At 34.0% G+C, this 18,545-nt stretch overlaps 1 protein-coding gene and 1 long non-coding RNA gene across 4 annotated transcripts in view; both read right to left on the bottom strand.

Moving 5' to 3' along the window:
- Positions 1-1,494: 1,494 nt before the first annotated feature.
- Positions 1,495-9,636, bottom strand: LOC116541287. Its single transcript, XR_004264774.1, has 2 exons — positions 9,598-9,636; positions 1,495-1,867 (listed from the first exon to the last, which is right to left on the bottom strand). It is a non-coding gene; the product is annotated as an uncharacterized LOC116541287 (long non-coding RNA).
- Positions 9,637-10,073: 437 nt separating this feature from the next.
- The window catches only part of FZD3 (frizzled class receptor 3), a 76,258-nt gene continuing 67,786 nt past the window's right edge, over positions 10,074-18,545 (bottom strand). Inside the window, exon 8 of one of the 3 annotated variants that reach the window (XM_032265423.1) lies at positions 10,074-14,189. In XM_032265423.1, coding sequence (XP_032121314.1) covers positions 13,976-14,189 — 214 coding nt within the window. In that variant the 3' untranslated portion in view covers positions 10,074-13,975. The remainder of the gene's footprint in view (positions 14,190-18,545) is intronic. The other 2 variants (XM_032265424.1, XM_032265425.1) reach the window with 2 other exon arrangements.

The raw sequence follows: 18,545 nt of genomic DNA, 5'->3' as shown, positions 1-18,545 counted from the left end.
ATCCCCATTTTAAGATGTAACCTTAATCACATCTGCAAAGCCCCTTGCCTACATAAGGTAAGGTATTCTCAGATTCTGAGGATCAGGGAGTGGACATCTTTAAGAGGCCATTCTTCTGCCACTCTCGGAGTAGGGGTGCTGAGCAATTTGATTTCTGAATCATTGCTCCTGGGAAGCTTAGAGGAAGTGGGAGATTGGGGGAATCGGCAGAATGTGAGGGCTATTTTCTAATTATGTAAATGACATTATAGCTGTGTCTTGTTTTCACTGAGAACTCCCATTTAGGAGGGCTAAGTAAGAATTGAAAGATTCCCAGGTGATACACTTTTACCAAGAGTCTCTTCAAAACCAATGCTCACCATTTCTTTAAAATTAACATAAAGGAAAATGCAGCTAGAAAATGAATGGGGCATTAATCAGAGAATTTTAGAAGGGACCTAGAGATCATCTTAATTTACCAAAAAATTTTGTTATACTTTTTAACATGTAGATTTACATGCAGTTTAAAGAATATCCATACCCAGTTTTCCCCAGTGGTTAACTATAATATCAAAACCAGGCAGTTGGTATAGATATAATCCCTCTATCTTAATCAGATTTGTTTTATATGCACTCATTTGGGTGTGTGTATATACAGTTCTGTGCAATTTTATCACATGCAGATTTGTGTGACTACCACCAGTCAAGATCAGTTTAGTAATTTTTAAAGTGGGCTCTTTGAGCTGTAAGAGTTCTGTCTCGGTGCTTCAAGGAATGCTATAGTGGAGAGGGGTTAAGAAGGGCTGAGCCAAATAAGTGGAATTCAGGGACTTGACTTTCCTTTTAAAACAAAAGGCTGCTTTTATTTATTTTATGTACTGAGACTACATATACTATTTTATTTGATGAAGCATCCCATAGCTAAAAACCGTTGTCTCAGTCCATTGCTTTAATTTTGCAGGTGAAGAAACTCTGCATATGTTCTTCTGTGCTCCAGCATACGCACTGATTACTTCTCAATTGGCTTATTACCAGCATTTGCCCACAAGTTAGCCAATGATCAACATAAAACACAAAAAAACCCTCCTCCTGGCTGAGCGAGGTGGCTCATGCCTGTAATCCCAGCACTTTGGGAAGCTGAGATGGATGGATCACCTAAGGTAAGGAGTTGAAGACCAGCCTGGCCAACACAGTGAAACCCTCGCTACTAAAAACACAAAAATTAGCTGGGCGTGGTGGCGTGAGCCTGTAGTCCCAGCTACTCGGAGGCTGAGGCAGAAGAATTGCTTGAACCTGGGAGGTGGAGGCTGCAGTGAGCCAAGATCACGCCACTGTACTCGAGCCTGGCAACAGATCGAGACGCCTTAAAAAAAAAAAAAAAAAAAAAAAAAAAACCAAAACAACAATAAAAAACAAACCTCCTCCCTTCCCTCAAAGGCAAACCTTAAATTTAGCAACAATAATAATTGAGGATATTTTTCCAACTTAATTAAGTCTTCAGTTTATCTTAAATTGTCAGATTAAGAACTTTATTTGGTTCACTGGCTGGCACATAGTAGATAATCAGTGCCTCAGGGAAATATTTGACTTTAGTTGACAATCATTAGAGTTCAGACAATTAATGAATATGTATATATACGTATCTTCATCATATAAATGGCTAGAACCTTCAATGGTTAGAGGGAGATGATTATAAAAAGTGGCTCCTGTTTTTCTGCATTAGCTTAGAATTAACAGTAATACATGGAATATAATGTACAATGCAATCTTCACTGATTTTACAGCAACTGGAGATGAGTGTTCAGTTCTGTGGAAGACTTTCAGAGAAATATTCACAACTGGAGTGTTTGGGAGAAGAACTAGGGTCTGACTGGATGTCACAGGAGAACTGGAGAATAGGAATTGGAGAATTGGACATATTTTGCAGGCAGAGAAGATTTGGAGGAAACAGGATACCTTTTTTCAAATGTCTAGAAAGTACATCTGTGATAGAATTGCTGTGTATCTGTAGATCAGTATCAATGAACGAAGGTACAATTTCCACTCAATATATGGAAAGTCTTTTAGAGGTGTCCCAAAATGAAATGGAAGACTTTAGTGAGCTTCCTGCTACTGAAATCATTCAAGCAGAGGGTTATGAAGGATGGTGTTCTGAAGAATGTATGCACTGGGTTAAGCTGGACCTTATATGTACGTATAAGGAACTAATACGTACTACTAATAGTTTAAATCTAGTTCCGCCTTCCTGTGCATGAAAATAAATCACCTGATAATCTATTTGCTTATATGGGTAGGATTTCTTATTGGGAAATTGATACAAACACAATACTTAAATGCATTTGTTTTCAACAGATATTTTTTGAGCCTCTAATATGTGTCTAATAGTGTAATGTGCTGGAGATATAACAATGAACAGATAGGTTTTATCTGTTGTTGACAAAATAAGTATGAGAAAAAGGAATATAATGTAGGATGGTGTGTGTTTATTTCTACGTGGCAGATTACTGTGTCTCCTACATTATTAGGTGAAAAACTTTTTTTTTTTTTTTTTTTTTGGGACGGAGTTTCGCTCTTGTTACCCAGGCTGGAGTGCAGATCTTTGGCTCACCGCAACCTCTGCCTCCTGGGTTCAGGCAATTCTCCTGCCTCAGCCTCCTGAGTAGCTGGGATTACAGGCACGCGCCACCATGCCCAGCTAATTTTTTGTATTTTTAGTAGGGACGGGGTTTCACTGTGTTGACCAGGATGGTCTCGATCTCTTGACCTCGTGATCCACCCGCCTCGGCCTCCCAAAGTGCTGGGATTACAGGCTTGAGCTACCGCGCCCGGCTATTATGTGAAAAACTGAATATAAAGTATGAAAACATTTAAAAAGGCAGTGAAATAATATTAAATAGACCATTTAAAGAGTCTGGAAGATGACAAAGAAAATTATAATTAATCAGATACTAATGACAGAAAAAAGAACAAATTATTTAATTTTATTAAAAATTTCCAATTTATAACCAAAATATACAACCACTACATTTAAAATCAGTTTGTACACTCACAGTTAAAGTGCTAAGAAAAAACATTTACAAAAACTGACATCAGTCTACTGTAAACAAAATAAATCTACAAGAGCAGAGTGCAAAGCACCTCAGCTAATGTGAAATTCCCAGTTCATGCTCTAACCAAGTGCACTTGCCCTGTACATCCCAACAACAGCAACTTTTTCACTCATTTGGAAATGAACAATTTTAATGAGCATATAAAAAACATGAAAAACGAATGCCACAAAATACAAGTCTTTAGCATAAACACTTTCTAAATAGATGTTTAGATGATAAATCAAGATTAGAAGTTTAGAATCACCTCAGTAATTTGACTCAGAATAAAGTTTGGAAAACTAAACTGCTAAGTGCCAGCTATTTAAAAATGATAATTTTTTTTTAGAATAATGAAAAAGAATACCTTTTCTACCTTTATAGCTCTTGAAAAATTGTAACAGTAAAATGGGGAAAGAATTGTTTTTTAACAAGCATGGATAGTATTCATCTGTAAATTTAATATCAATGAGCAGAGCTGGAAGACAGACCTAGCTGTAGGTCATGTAGAATGACGGTGAAGGAGATCTAGGATGCTCCAGGCACTGCCCTTTAACTTAAAAACAGGATCAGCAGGCCCTGACTTCTTAAGGCCCATAAATACAAATGACTAGCTCCCTTTTTCAAGGTCACTGAAAATATACAGCAGTTTCAGACATTACATGGGTTTGAGCAAGGGGGAAGATTTCCAAGCTAGGTCACTTAATGGTTTCTCTTGCCTCAAAATAGTCCCATCAACACTAATTTAAATTATTTCCACTTTTGTTTTAAAGCTGTTCTACTCATTGAGATTAATTTGTGCTAACAGCAACATTTGCTTTTAAAGCAGATTTCTCTTTAAGAGAGATAAAAGGGCTGCAGTCACTAACACTTTAACATAAATTAGTTAAAGCCAATTTCTTTATTTCTAAAAAGAAGTATTAATAAGGATGACTGGGAGATACAGGCAGGTAGGGAAGTTTTGGAGAATGTAGCATTTGAGGAATAGGTCACATGAAGAGGGTAACATGAGCATATTACCTAGGAAGAAGGGTACCAAGCAATTACTGAGAGCTCAAAGTAACCTTTCTCCACTATCAAAATTTATCCAAAACCAAGACACCTAGAGTACTTCTATGGTGTTCCTCATTAGCTTTTGTTGGCTACTCTTTACCCTTATTATTCATAATTTTATATGATGAGATGTAGTCTGAATTTGGAACAACCCAATTTACAACCTATTGAATCATAAAATTGGGGATTTTCCTGTGTAGGAGTTTTGTATTTTTTATGTGATCTTCCACTCATATGTTTTTATTCTTATCACCGGAAATAAAGGTCTAAAGAAAATCTTTAAATGGCATTTTATGGCAAATTTGTTTACTATACAACATAGTAGTATTCATTTATTCAGAATGCCTACCAAGAGGATAAAATTCTAGTTGCCAAAATTTGAGTCCATATTAGATATGAGAGAAAATTACTTTGTCTCAAAATGACACTTACAGATGAATCCCTTTATATTAGCTTGGTGCAAAAGTAGCTGCGGTTTTTGCCATTTAAAAAATGTCTTTAAATTTCATTTTTTAATGGCAAAAACTGCAGTTACTTTTGCATCAACCTGATATAAACAATATCTCAGATTATAAAAGCTTTAAACTGCATACAGATTTACTGAAAGTCTTATGTAACAAATATACTCCCAAAAGGCATTTGCTTCAATTATGACATCATTTTCAGAAAACATGTTTCAAAACTGGGAAATCTAACAACAAAATAAAGGATAACTGTTTTAAAGAAGAATTTTCGTGATAAGACTTGTGGTTATCTGTAGAGTCTCCTTCATAAAGGCTCTGGTATGTTGATAAGGTTTATGATGAGAAGTCAATATATCTATTCTAAAAGATCTTTTGTTTGATTCCTTCTTGAATATATATTATGAAATTGCTAGTATCTGTTCATTTTTGACCAATAAAACCAGCAATTTAATGTAGTTCAAAATAATGCTGTATTATCGAACTGACTGTGTAGCAAAAACCTCCTTGGTCTGACTCTGAGAACAGCGGATCTACAGTAGAGTTTTTCTGCTGAGATGTGACCATGATAATCTAACAACACCGAAAAAAGTTAAGAAAACAAAATGAAACAAAAAAGGCTCAAAAAACAGTTCACATTAAATAAATATGAGTCTTGGGTATCACAAATTACGAGTGAAATAACTAATTATTATTAATTATAGATATATTACATAAATAATCCCAAATTCACTGTCAGATTAAAATACAGAAAAGTTTTTTTTTTTTTTGGTAAAACATTTTAATTTTGAAGAAACAGCTTCCACTGTTCTATTAAATACAGATAAAATAATTTAATAGTTTTTGAGTTGTCAAACTTTTCTTTTTGGGGCTAGAGGAAGGGGATGGTGTGTGGTATCAATAACAATCTTAATTATGCCAAAGTAAATGTCTAAACTAGTCATTTCTTCATATATGTGATACCTTTACACTTCAATGAGAAAATAGTACACAAAAATAAAATTGGCATTTGAAAATAAAAGCAGAAAAGTTGTGGGAAGCTGGGTTTAAAGATGTGAAATGGGATGATTCTAGGGAAGTTAAATATTATAAAAGATGAATGATACAAAATTCGGATTTAGTCTAACTCACAGCTAAGACAGAAATAGCACCTGATGGCAAGAAAACGACATCCAGACTAATATTTTCACATTGGGGAGTCCTATATATGATTTTAAAATATTAAGTTAATATAGAAAGAAAATAGAGTATTTTTAAGTATACATTCACCTCAGCTCAATGTAAAGAACTACTGTGTTGATCTTATCTTAGAAATATAGAATTATTTCCTATTAAATGTTTCTGCTGACAAGATGAGTTCAGGAAAAAAGGAAGATATTTGTAAATTTCCTTTTAAAAATGGAGAATGGGAGGAGTAGAGAAATAGAAAAATGGTGGATGTCTAAACATAAAGTAAATCACTCCAGGATTGTTGCTTTATCTTACAGAATATCCGATTATCAAAATCCAGAAAATACTAAATGTAATATTTGAACCTCAGATTCAATTTAACAAATGTGATCACAAAGACTTCCAGAGCCAGAGAACTGAAAACAGATCTTTTTTTTTTTTTTTTTTGTAGGCAATCAAAATAACATAATAATATAGGCATCTCTGAATGAGAAAGGCTGGGCATCTAATTTAATTTCTGAAAGCTAGGAGAATTACATGATCCATGAAATGACATAAGACAAGGAATCAAGTGCAGTTAATGAAATCACACCAGAAACCAGTACACCTTCCTATATCAACTTTCCACTATTCTCTTCTTGTCAGATCCTAACCCAACACTTGGATTGTAAATCTATAGACCAGTGTTCAAAAGATTGATATGAGCTAACGTAGACAATCAGAGCAAAGACAATGATCTTTTAAAGTAACAGGAACATCCTTGGCCTAGTCCACAGAGAACACTACCAGAGAACACTGCTGAGAGATGGAATGAATGCAATCTCTACCTTTTTTTTTTTTTTTTTTTAAAGATATAGTTTCACTTTTGTTGCCCAGGCAGCTGAAGTGCAATGACGCGATCTTGGTTCACTGCAACCCCCACGCCCGGGTTCAAATGATTCTCCTGCCTCAGCCTCCCGAGTACCTGAGATTACAGTCACATGCCACTATGCCCAGCTAATTTCTGTATTTTTGGTAGAGATAGGGTTTTGCCATGTTGACCGGGCTGGTCCTGAACTCCTGACCTCAGGTGATCCGCCCACCTCAGCCTCCCAAAATGCTAGGATTACAGGAGTGAACCACTGCGCCCGGCCTCTGTCTCTACATTTTATCAGATGACAGACAATTAACCTTTCTGGAAACATTTTCTGTATAGCCAGAAAAAGAATTTAAAATAACAAGCCACACTGATCTCTAATAATATTTCAAATGAAGACATTCACCTGCCCATAGCAATCTGGTAACTATATTTATGTAATAAATCTTATAATTCAGCTTAAGAATAATTACTGAACAAAAAATTTTCAATCAATTCCTCTGAAATATCTTTTGCATTTTAAAATTATTTTAATATTGCTAAATCTGATAGCTTTTAAATTAGCCATATGAACCAGTGTTATCATTGCTTTGTTCACTAATTTCATCTTGGATACATTTTGTTTAAAGTTTAAGCGAACTAGCTATATTCATATTTAAAAGAACAAAGATCACAAAATTTTATGTCATTGTTTTCTAGATACCAATTTAAGGTGCTTATATTGGTGCTTAAGAAGACTTTCCCATTTAAAAAATAATCCATGTCCAGTATTTATATCTTTCTTTCATTTTTATTATCTGTAATATAAGTTTCCTTCTTTAAAATTACTTAAAATCACTAATGGAAAACCAGTTAATAACATCTGAATCCCATCAATTTACATGTAAATGGCACTAATAATACAAGCTGATCTAGTTCATAGGATGAATAACAAGAACAGGAATGAGACCAAAATAATGATTATAAAATGGTCAAAGGAGAACAAAATAAGAACTGGGTGGAATTTAAGATTCTACCTAAACAAATTCTTTTTCCCTAGACAATGAGAAAATGGAGGCACCATGAGGTAAAATGTCTAGTCCAAAGTTACACAGCTAAGGGCAAAGAGAGGCAAGGCCAGAAATCAGGTTTCCTGACTCAAAATCCTATGGTATTTAAAAAAATAACATAATACATTTTTACTAATCATTAAAAAAATCTGCCCAATTTAGAAAATAGAATTTTTTTTTTTGTTTAATTTTAGACTCTGGGATAGAAAATAGAAATTATTAAGCTCTAAGTTTAAAAAAAAAAAAGGTAATTAGCAAAATAATAAAGCAGTAAATCTTAAAAATCTGAATTATTTCAAGGTAAAAAACTTGTTTAATCTGTCGGGAAAAACTGTTGACAGTGACCAATAAATAAAATGAACATAAAGTATAAGCAATGCTTTCACACCAACAAAAATATTCAAAAAAGAATATAGCAGATTTCCTGAGGCAGATGATGATTAAAAAAGTAATCTGAAGGAAATTATCCTTCAATGCATTTCAACAGATTGCAACTACTGTGTCTTATAGGAAGTACGTAATGTACTGGTTTGCTGTTTGACTAAAACATAAGTGAAAACTTTTATATTTATGGCAACAAAATTTTACTTTCTAATTAGAGATCACAGAATAAGAAATACATTTAATTCATATTAAATCTTTATAGATTAAATCTTTATAAATCAACTGAATAGAACTGTCTACAAGGATGGCTGGTTCAGGGTAGACTTTAAACATTTTCATTCTTAAAAGACTTGGATCCTGAGAGAAAATTATAATCCTCTATCAATTTGATGACTAAAGAAGCACAGGATTAAAATTAAATTAGAAAGAAACCCAGGAGACTGATTACAGTCAGATGGAAGGCATGGGATGCCTAGTCTTCCTATTCCTTCCCCAAACTCATCTAACTGGGACAAAAGAACAGGAGAAGAGAATTAGATTATGAAGAGATGCCAACACAATTGTTTTCCTGTAAAATAGGTCAAAATTATAAAAGAATAATGTATAAGATTATACAGCTAACAGGAAATACAGCTGAATTAAATGTAAACAATTTTTCTTAATCACTTGTAAAAAGACATAAAAACACTTAAAAGAATTTGTAAATCTAGGTTCCATAAAAATGCTATTCCTTTGTGAGTGAAGAATGGAGAAAAAAATCTTTACAGTTTAAAAAATTATAAATGTGTACAAACAATTCTCATAGTACGATGTCTTAAAATTTAAAGTTTTGCAATGATGAAAACCAACAAGTGAATCACTGTTTCAAAACTTGTTCTCAATCAGAAAGAATTAGGTACATAAAAGCCAAAAAGTCAAAGACAAACATTATAGGATCTACATTCTTCTTTATATTTTTCTTATAATTTAAGTCAAGCTAATGTACTTAAACAGTTTGATATAAAAGGAAAAAAATAATGAATATCCCCAAATTTGGTCTACAAATTCAACTACATAAAATTTGAGAGCATACTCTGGTATAACACATATTAAAGAGCCAACACAATTTAAGAGCATAAACTACCTTTTAAAAGTTAATTGGATCACTGATTTAAAGACTATACCAAATGAATACTGGTCTAATTGCCTATCTTGTTGTTATTGCTAAAAAGACATACTAGTAAAGACTATATCCTTGGTTTCTACAGCCTCCCAAATTCTAACAAAATCAAATGATATCAGTAGAACAATTTATGGATCAGGTATGATGGCATGTTTGTAATCCCAATGCTTTAGGAAGCCAGGAGTTCCAGACCAGCCTGGTGAACAAAGTGAGACCCATCTCTACAAAAAATTTAAAAAATTAAAATTAAGCTGGGTGCAGTGGCTCATGCCTGTAATTCTAGTACTTTGGGAGGCCAAGGCAGGCGGATCACTTGAGGTCAGGAGTTCGAGACCAACATGGCAAAACTCTGTCTCTACTAAAAATACAAAAATTAGCCAGGCGTGGTGGCACGCACCTGTAGTCCCAGTTACTTGGGAGGCTGAGGCAAGAGAATCACTTGAATCCGGGAGGTGGAAGCTGCAGTAAGCTGAGATTGTGCCACTGCACTCCAGCCTGGGCAACAAAGCCAGACTCCATCTCAAAAAAAGAAAAAAAATTACAATTAGCCAGGTGTAATGGTGCATGCCTATAGTCCTAGCTACTTGGGAGGCTGAAGCTGCAGGACTGCTTGAGCCCAGGAGTTCAAGGTATGACTGTGCCACTGCTCTCCAGCTCGAGTGACAGAGCAAGACCCTGTCTCTAAAAAAATGTTTTCAAGTAGAATAATTTATGGGTTACAGAGCATTATAATAAACGTTATTTCACTTGATCCTTATAGTATCCAGTGAGGGAGGCTAAAACCAAAAATTACCTTATCCTCATTTTACATTGAAGAAACAAAGATTCAGAGAAATTAAATGACCAGTCCAGTTGACATCATGATTATGAGTCTTTTTTTTTTTTTTTTCAGGCCCATCCTAGCTAAAATTATGAGTCTTAAAATTCCAAGCTCAGGGGAATTTTCATTATACTAGACTATGTAAGTCATCCAAACATAGTAATATGTAAATGTACCTTTGGCATGTCAAAAAGCAATATAAATATCATCATAATGAAATTTTGGTAGGTTAATGTTTTCTAAGCTCTGGCAAACGACTCACTAATTTATATAACAAAAAAATTAAGTTGTTCCTTTTATTTCACAGAAATATAACCTAAACTAAGATGGGTACAATTTGAGTTATTTCCAGCTGTTATCACAAAGAAACTGATGAGGTAGGTTAAAATGCAGTAAATTTTTCTAATTTGAAGACATTCTCAGAATTTTTATAAATCTGCTCTAACAGCAGCAGAAAAAGGAAGGTTGGTTTGAAGAGTTATTTACCCAACTGGTCCACAAAGATCTAACAGCATAAGACTAACAGGAGCCTAATTACTTACTTGTAAGAATCACTATTCATCTTCTAAAACCAAAAGGATTGGTACATGTTTGTACAGAAAGTTCTTTAATTAAAATAGTGATATGGACTATCATCTATGCAAAATGTTTTATTTGGTGTCATTTACATATTTATTACCTGCCACATATTATTCTGATAAAGCAGAGACTTCATTTCACATAGATTAAATTTAGATCTTACAAATTTCTTTGATGTGAGACTCACTACTAGGGTAAAAGCAAGTTGTGTAACATGAATTGTTAATTTAAATATTTATTGAAAAGCTGTATATGAAGCCCTGTGCCAGCTGAGTTATTAACCAATTGTTCTTTGAAACAAACTGTTCTGAGTTTAATATTATCTTAGGTCTTTTGTCTAATTATTGAGTAAAACAATGTTGCTGAAAGCAGAGGACTTTTTGAAAACCTTTTGATAATATATTAACATTTTAGAGAGAACCATTATTTTCTCAGTTGTCAACTGAAAAAAGAAAACACTAAACATTATCATATGCCAATCAAAGTTAAACATATGGTAGGAAAACTGTCCAGACTTGTTCAGATTGGTTTAAGCGAGTTGAGACTTGAAACTGCTGCCCAAACTAAATACTGTTGTTTAAAACCATGGATTCACAAGATTACATTATGTAACTTTGCCCCACAGAATTATGTAAATTTTGTGGGGCAAAATTAAGATATTTATTGAAAGTAACTGAAAAGTCAATATAGTATTCCCATACATACCAACAATTAATTTAAAAGGGAAAGTACAAATGAATGTCTAAAAATCTAGAAGCACAAAGTTAAGATTTTCATGGTGATGTTCACTTAACTGTCTATACTTGGCCCACGTGTAGAAGAAAACCAATTAACATCTTGGCAGTTGATAATATAATGCAGATGGCAATGGATGACATCTTCAGGCTTAAACTGGTACCTTCTATTTTAACTTATTTTTGTTTGTGAATGTTTGTTTTGGTTCTCTCATGCTGTTTGCAGGACAGAGTCTCAGACAAAAGCATCATGAACTATTGATAAATGAGTTGCTTTATGTTTGGCTTTCAGAGAAAATGTTTACTAATTGTCAGTTATGAGGGAATTCAGACCTGCCTGCCTTGGGTGTTAACTCCAGTTCCAAGGAGAAAGGCAATGAACACAGAGAAAACCAAAAAACATTTCGGGCCATAATATTCAAATATGTCTCATGAAAAATAATTCATATCATATATGTACTTTGAAATATATAACATAACAAGACAAATTATTACTATCAGAAAACTGACTTTGCTGCCTGAAAAGATTCTTTTTCAACACCTAATTTCTTGGTAGTTTCTGTTTTAAAGAGTGAGAAAGAAATGCACACATAAATTCAACATGTCAAGGAGTGTACTACAGCAGTCCTCAAACCCCTTAAATCCACAATAACCTAATCCCTTATCATTCATGCTTTACAGTTTTCAAAGAGCTTTCACATAATTTTTTTCACTTGATCTTATTTGACAACATTGTGAGGTAGGTAGAGTAAGTATTTTTTATCTTCATTTACAAACAAGGGAACTGAGGCTCAAAGAGTTGAATTGTTAAAGGTCAGAAACAATTATAGCGTAAGGCAGAGCCAGGCCTCTTCAGAGTCTAGAATAATTCTTCAAAGTATGATTCTTGAATTACCTGCATAAGAATCGCCTGTGGTGTTTTTATAACTAAAGATTTTAAAGTCCTATCACTTTGGCCTTACAGAATAAGTCTCTCTAGGAGTGGAGCCCAGAATTTTGCATTTTATAATGAATAATAAGTGGAGAATAATTAAAGATTAGATAATGATATAAAATCGAAAGACTGAATCCATGTGGACGGATGTTCATATGATATAATATGATGCCATTAGATCATCAGGGGCAAGTTAGTTTAAAGTAGTGAGTTTCAAGCCAGACTGCAGATTAGAATCACATGGAAAGATTTTTTTCCTTTTTAAGAAAGCAACCAGTTCTTATTTGTATGAGAGGAAGTTGTTAGGTATCTGAAGTAACCCAAGTGATTCTTATCTGCAGTCAGGGTTGAGGGCCCTTGTTTAAATACCGTATGCTTTTTACATAACACATCCAGCATGTTCCAGCATTTTTCTTTTTCTTCGGATTGATTTCACGCCTAATAAAGTTTACAGTTTATATTGTAAATTATTTAAACATTACCAGATAAACATTTTTTACTTGATTTTTTAAGATTAAATGATATTCATAGTAAGACTACTAATCATGCTTCGTTTAGCTACAATGATTTTCAAATACTCAAATCAATCACCACTTTGGACTGAGGTTATATATATTTCAGTTGTAAACAAGAATGATCCAGAATCTGAAAATAAGAGTGTGGGGAAAAAGCTGTAGCCTACTAGCTATAGGGCAAGGCAAGAGCAGACAATCAACTCACTATAGGAGGGCCTGGATGCCAAGGTCTGGTGCTTTGGCAAGATCACATCTCACTGTAGAAAAATACAACGATGAATACAGAGAAAATACTTTGCCATTTTATAATTGTGGTTACCACAAAGAGCCTTATAATGTGTGATGTTTATCTTATTACATGCCTCCACAAAGCAGATTTTGAACATTAAGCTTTCTATGAATCAATACTATTACATGGGAAAAGATGGCTACGAATTAAAATTTTTCCATCATGCACATGGATAAGTTATAAAAACACAGCCAGTAAAAGTAATATTTACAAAAGTTATAAAAACAGCACAATTATAGGGGAAAGAATGCCCATCTCTTTATTCTACTACTAATCCAAATCCTGAATATCTCTGGATGAAGATTATTTCAATAGGATTTTGGGAGAATCTTTCACAGACTAATCAGATTCTTCTGTTGCACTTTTATTCTATTAGCTAAAATACCCTTGCTGATTTATTAAATTCTCCTTACAGTTTAAAAACAGTTCTTTGTTCACTTAGTGGAAATAAAACTACAAAGTCCTACTATTCATCTGAGAAGTAAACCTTGCATAGAAAATTTCTTTAATTCTGAAACTGTTTTATTAACTGAGCTACCAGAATGTTATCTCACCACTAGTTCATAGTATATGAAAGTTCACTACAAAGCAGTCACCACACATTTAGGATTTTTCTAAATATAAAATGAGTGGGTTTATAAAAATGCTTACCAGACAAATAATTATCTCTTCTTAACCTAGAAAGACTAATTATTATCGTGATGATTTAATTCTTAGTGTTTTGGATGTCTTGATGTTCCAAGTTTGATGCAATATAAAAAGCAAACATCTACCTTTCCAGTGGACACAATCTGCACTTGACTGAAAGCATGTGAACAGCAAGTTACAGCAATCAGTCATGCAAAGGCAAAGAATAAAATCTGCTTTTTAAACAGCACAAGTTTTCCACCTTAGACAAGACAAATTAAGCACTGGTTCCATCTTCTTCAATAACCCGATTCATGCTGGTGCCATGTGTGATGTGAGTCATGGGATTATTACTGAGATCTCTGATGCTGCTATGTCGTGACTGTTCATTGAGCCGATGAGAACTGCTATGCCTGGAGTGATCCGTCAGTCGTGACATGCTGCCATGAGGTAGTCTCTCCTCCATTCCTCTATAACTGCAGGGCGTGTACCTGTTATGAGAGAGTTTATTTTGAAGTGGGTAACAGAACACACTAGAAAATGTAATAAAACTAATAATTTTCATAAAGATGCCTCAGTACAGGAAATTATTAGGAAACCAACCATGAGAAAGTAATAAACAACTTTTGATTGCTTAACTTCATTAACACTGTGGAATTACTGACATAGCCAACAAAAGAAAAGAGATAATCCACTCAGAATTTAGGTTCCATTCCCTGCAAAAGGACAGAAGCTGAGGTTAAACAAGGCTGATTTGAAGCTTCGCTAGATATGGATGCCTTCAAATGAGTTTTGAACAGGGTGGGTTCAGGGAGAGGGGTAAGAACAAATAGAAGAAATGTGGCATTGCCCCTGGCAGCCAAGAGTGGTTATACTCAGTAGAGGGGTACACTCAAATTTTATTAAAAGACTATGATTGGAAGAGGGAGCATATGAAATCAGGGGAGAAACTGTGTAACCTAAAAAAAAATAAATTAATAAACTGGCAAGCAACAATGACAGTATGTGCTGAAAGCTGCTTTTCAGTTAAAAACTGAATTAACTACCTGTAAATTATCTTAATTACTTCTTATCAGGGCTTGAGGCTGTGAAGATGCTCCTTTATAGAAGCTACATCTGCTTGGAAGTTACATCCTAACACTCTGTAACCTATATTCCCACTAAAGCAAATTCTTTGTACCTCCAGCCCTGGACCCAGCTTGGAGTATGTGAGCTGGGCTCCTCTGCTAACTGCAGGTTGTCTCCTTCTCTGCACTTATCTTGAAAGGCAGCAGTAGGGCTATTAAATTTTCTTTTGTTGCAGTCCTGACTCACTGAGCTTTGCCATGAGGAATGAGATTAGCTCTAAGCCAGTCAAGGTCAGGAAAATCACTTATGACTTTTTTATTAGTCCTTTGCTTATGGAGCCAGCATGCTATTTATCAGTGATTCTGGCTTTATAGTGTGCTCTTTCAAGGTAAAAACCATATTTTATCTTTTAATCCCTAGTACCTCAAGAAATATTTGTCTAAATTACTTTTTGTTTATACTTATACCTATACACTTTTGTGTATAAGTAAAAGTATTTGATTTAGGACAATAAATCCTCAAAGAAAACTTAGTATAATTTTGCAAATTATACTATTTGATTTTGTAAAAGTATTTGATTTATGATAATAAACCTCAAGGAAAACTTAATATAATTTATAACTTCAATTAACATTAATGTTTCTAAAAATAAAATATAGCAGGCTAGGTTTTTTTTTTAAACAGTCATCAAAAAAACTAATCATAAGCAGTTGCAGATCTGTTGGTCGTCAGGAAGCATTAATCTACCATTCCTTCACAAAAATAATTATAACAAATTTCATGAGTCAGTGTGAATTATTTATAAAATTTAAAGATAGAATCATACACCACGGAGGTGATCTTTTAGTCTTGTCAAGTAACATTTTCATTAGATCAGAGTTTAAAACTTGAGAAGTATTTTGAAATTTTTTTCTTTTTAAAAACATGTCTTTTGTTTCAGTAAAGCAAAAAAAGTTAAATATGAAAAGATAAATATTTAAATATTTTAAACATTTCTCATGTCAGTGGGTAAAAAGGTACTTAATTGTTATTTATTAAAAGATACTTCATATTTAGGACCTAAAAGAGTTTTAAATTTGTTCTGCATGTTTTGGTAAATGATGACATGTTTGCAGATAAAAACATTTCAGAATGGACTGGTTATTTTAGTCTAATAATTATTATTTTGCATAATGATTATTGCCTTAAAATGGAATAGAAGATTTTTTCTAAGTTTCCAAATATGACTTAGCAGCTGATTTGGAGATCTTTCACCTCTCAATGGCTTCCTAAGTATCTGTCTCAAATAAATATGGCAAATGAAAAAAGCAAAATATGATGCAGTTTTCTAGTAATAATACAAAGTTATCTTTTAAAAATCACTATATAAAAATATAAACTGAGTATTTTCTAAAATGAAATATAAAGCTTTGAGTTACAAAAACTGAAATAATGTATTTTTCATAGAAAAGTTTACTATATTGAATTATTACATCTAAATTACTTAGTGACACATATGACTATCCACAAAAAAATCAACCTGACCACGGATAACTAAAAGTCAACTACACAGAAAAATAAATTTAAATATACTGTTTAATCTCAATTGTATATATAAGAATTACCAAGTTTATTTTTTGACAGTCATTTAAACCACTGTGACCATTGACTCTAATTAATACACAGTGTGATAATGTAAATTCATTTTCATATAAACTTAGGCAAAACAATTAGGATGGTTAATTTGTGGCTGTTGTCAAAAAGATAATTTGGTACCTTTCAAAATCAACATAAAAAAACCTTGAAGATGATTTACTCTTTTTGAGTTTCCATACTATCTGCTATTGTTAATCTAAATAACTGAATTAACTGTAGTTTCACTAATACCTCCTTTTTATATTCCCTAGCTTTTTCTTGTCATGTCACCCACTTAACCAACCTATTCATTCATTCCCAAACCTCCACCTACCTACTCATCCACTTTCTTTTTCACCCACTCTCTCATCTAACCACCAATTACTTATTCTTTGAAGATGACATCCATGTGTAGGTGTATTCACCTCAATCTATTTTGTTTTACATAGTACAGAGATCAATAATTATCCAGCAAAGAGTCTGGGCCAGAATGAGTATTGAGAAGTGGGTGTGTGATCCTACAGCATGATACCATGAGATGATGAGAAAATGACCAAAACATAGTGTTAACACACAAAGCTAAAAACTGACTGAAGTAGAAAGAAATCTCCATGAGATGGCTTTTGAAATTATGAAAATCCTTGTTTAGGCTTCTGGTTCACCACAGTCTTGGAACCTCTCAAATCTGCCTTAAAGTTCTAGGTACAGCAAAGAATCCTACAGTATGAGTATTCATGTGCCACATTACAGAACACCTTTAGTAGGGTGCCACTGTCATGCTGGCTCCTGAATTTCTGGGAAACATGCACAGTATTTCTAAAGTCATTATTTATTTGATAGATTTGTTCATCCCTCTCTCTATATAGGCCTAGCACTGTGCTAGATACGGTGGAGGAATATGGTGTCACCTAGCTCTTATTCTCCAGAAGCTGCAAGCTTAGCTGAGGAAAAACAATTATATGGAAAACAGATCATAACAAAAAGAATGATAAGCAATTTCTCTGACTCATACGCCCACTGTTCTTCTTCCTGTATTATTATTACTGTGAATGTTTCCCAAGGTCTTGTTTTTGAGCTGTTATTTTAATAGTGAATCAAGGGATTCTAGCATACAATTTTAATTGCCAACTATCTTATATTGATGATTATAAACTTACTTATCTAAACTCAAGTTCTATTCAGATGAGAGTAGCTTAAATCTATTTTAACTGCCCTCAGAAATTCTCTACTTAATATAAACTCATCTTTTACTATTCATTCACCCTGCTTATCTCCAATATATTTTCTTATTTTATTTTTTTGAGACGGAGTTTTGCTCGTTCCCCAGGCTGGAGTGCAATGGCATGATCTTGGCTCACAGCAACCTCCACCTCCCAGGTTCAAGCGATTCTCTAGCCTCAGCCTCCCAAGTAGCTAGGATTGCAGGCATGTGCCACCACGCCCAGCTAGTCTTCTTGTATTTATTTATTTATTTATTTTTTTAGTAAAGACAGAGTTTCTCCGTGTTGGTCAGTCTGGTCTGGAACTCCCAACCTCAGGTGATCTGCCTGCCTCAGCCTCCCAAAGTGCTGAGATTATAGGTGTGAGCCACTGTGCCCAGCCTACATCTATTATCTTTAACACTCACTGTCTTAATTATATCCTAACTTGTGCTATTATTTAATTGGCTCATATTTATGTGTCTTATCTTTTCTATAAGGTATGCTCCTAGAATGCATAAATTACATCTTACTTTTCTTCCATATATATCTTTATACACAGTATGCCACATGTATAGGTGGCATACTGTGTATATATATGGAATTACTCACTCATAGATGAATGTATAAAGATATATATATATGAATTATTAATTCATCCTTGAAAGGATAAGGCCACCTGGGCACGGTGGCTCATGCCTGTAGTCCCAGCACTTTGGGAGGCTGAGATGGGCAGATCACTTGAGGCCAGAAGTTCAGGACCAGCCTGGCCAACATGTCAAAACCCCATCTCTAATAAAAACACAAAAAATTAGCTGAGCGTGGTGGCACACGCCTGTAATCCTAGCTGCTCAGGGGGCTGAGGCATGAGAAGGCTGGAACCTGGGAGACAGAAGTTACAGTGAGCTGAGATAGTACCACCGCACTCCAACCTGGGCAACAGAGTGAGACTCTGCCTTAAAAAAA

The sequence above is a fragment of the Sapajus apella genome, unplaced genomic scaffold (assembly GCF_009761245.1).
Source record: "Sapajus apella isolate SASKATOON/1434 unplaced genomic scaffold, GSC_monkey_1.0 scaffold150, whole genome shotgun sequence".
NCBI classification, from domain to species: Eukaryota; Metazoa; Chordata; class Mammalia; order Primates; family Cebidae; genus Sapajus; species Sapajus apella.
The sequence above is the reverse complement of the archived record's forward strand: the minus strand, read 5'-3'. Positions and strand labels throughout refer to the sequence as shown.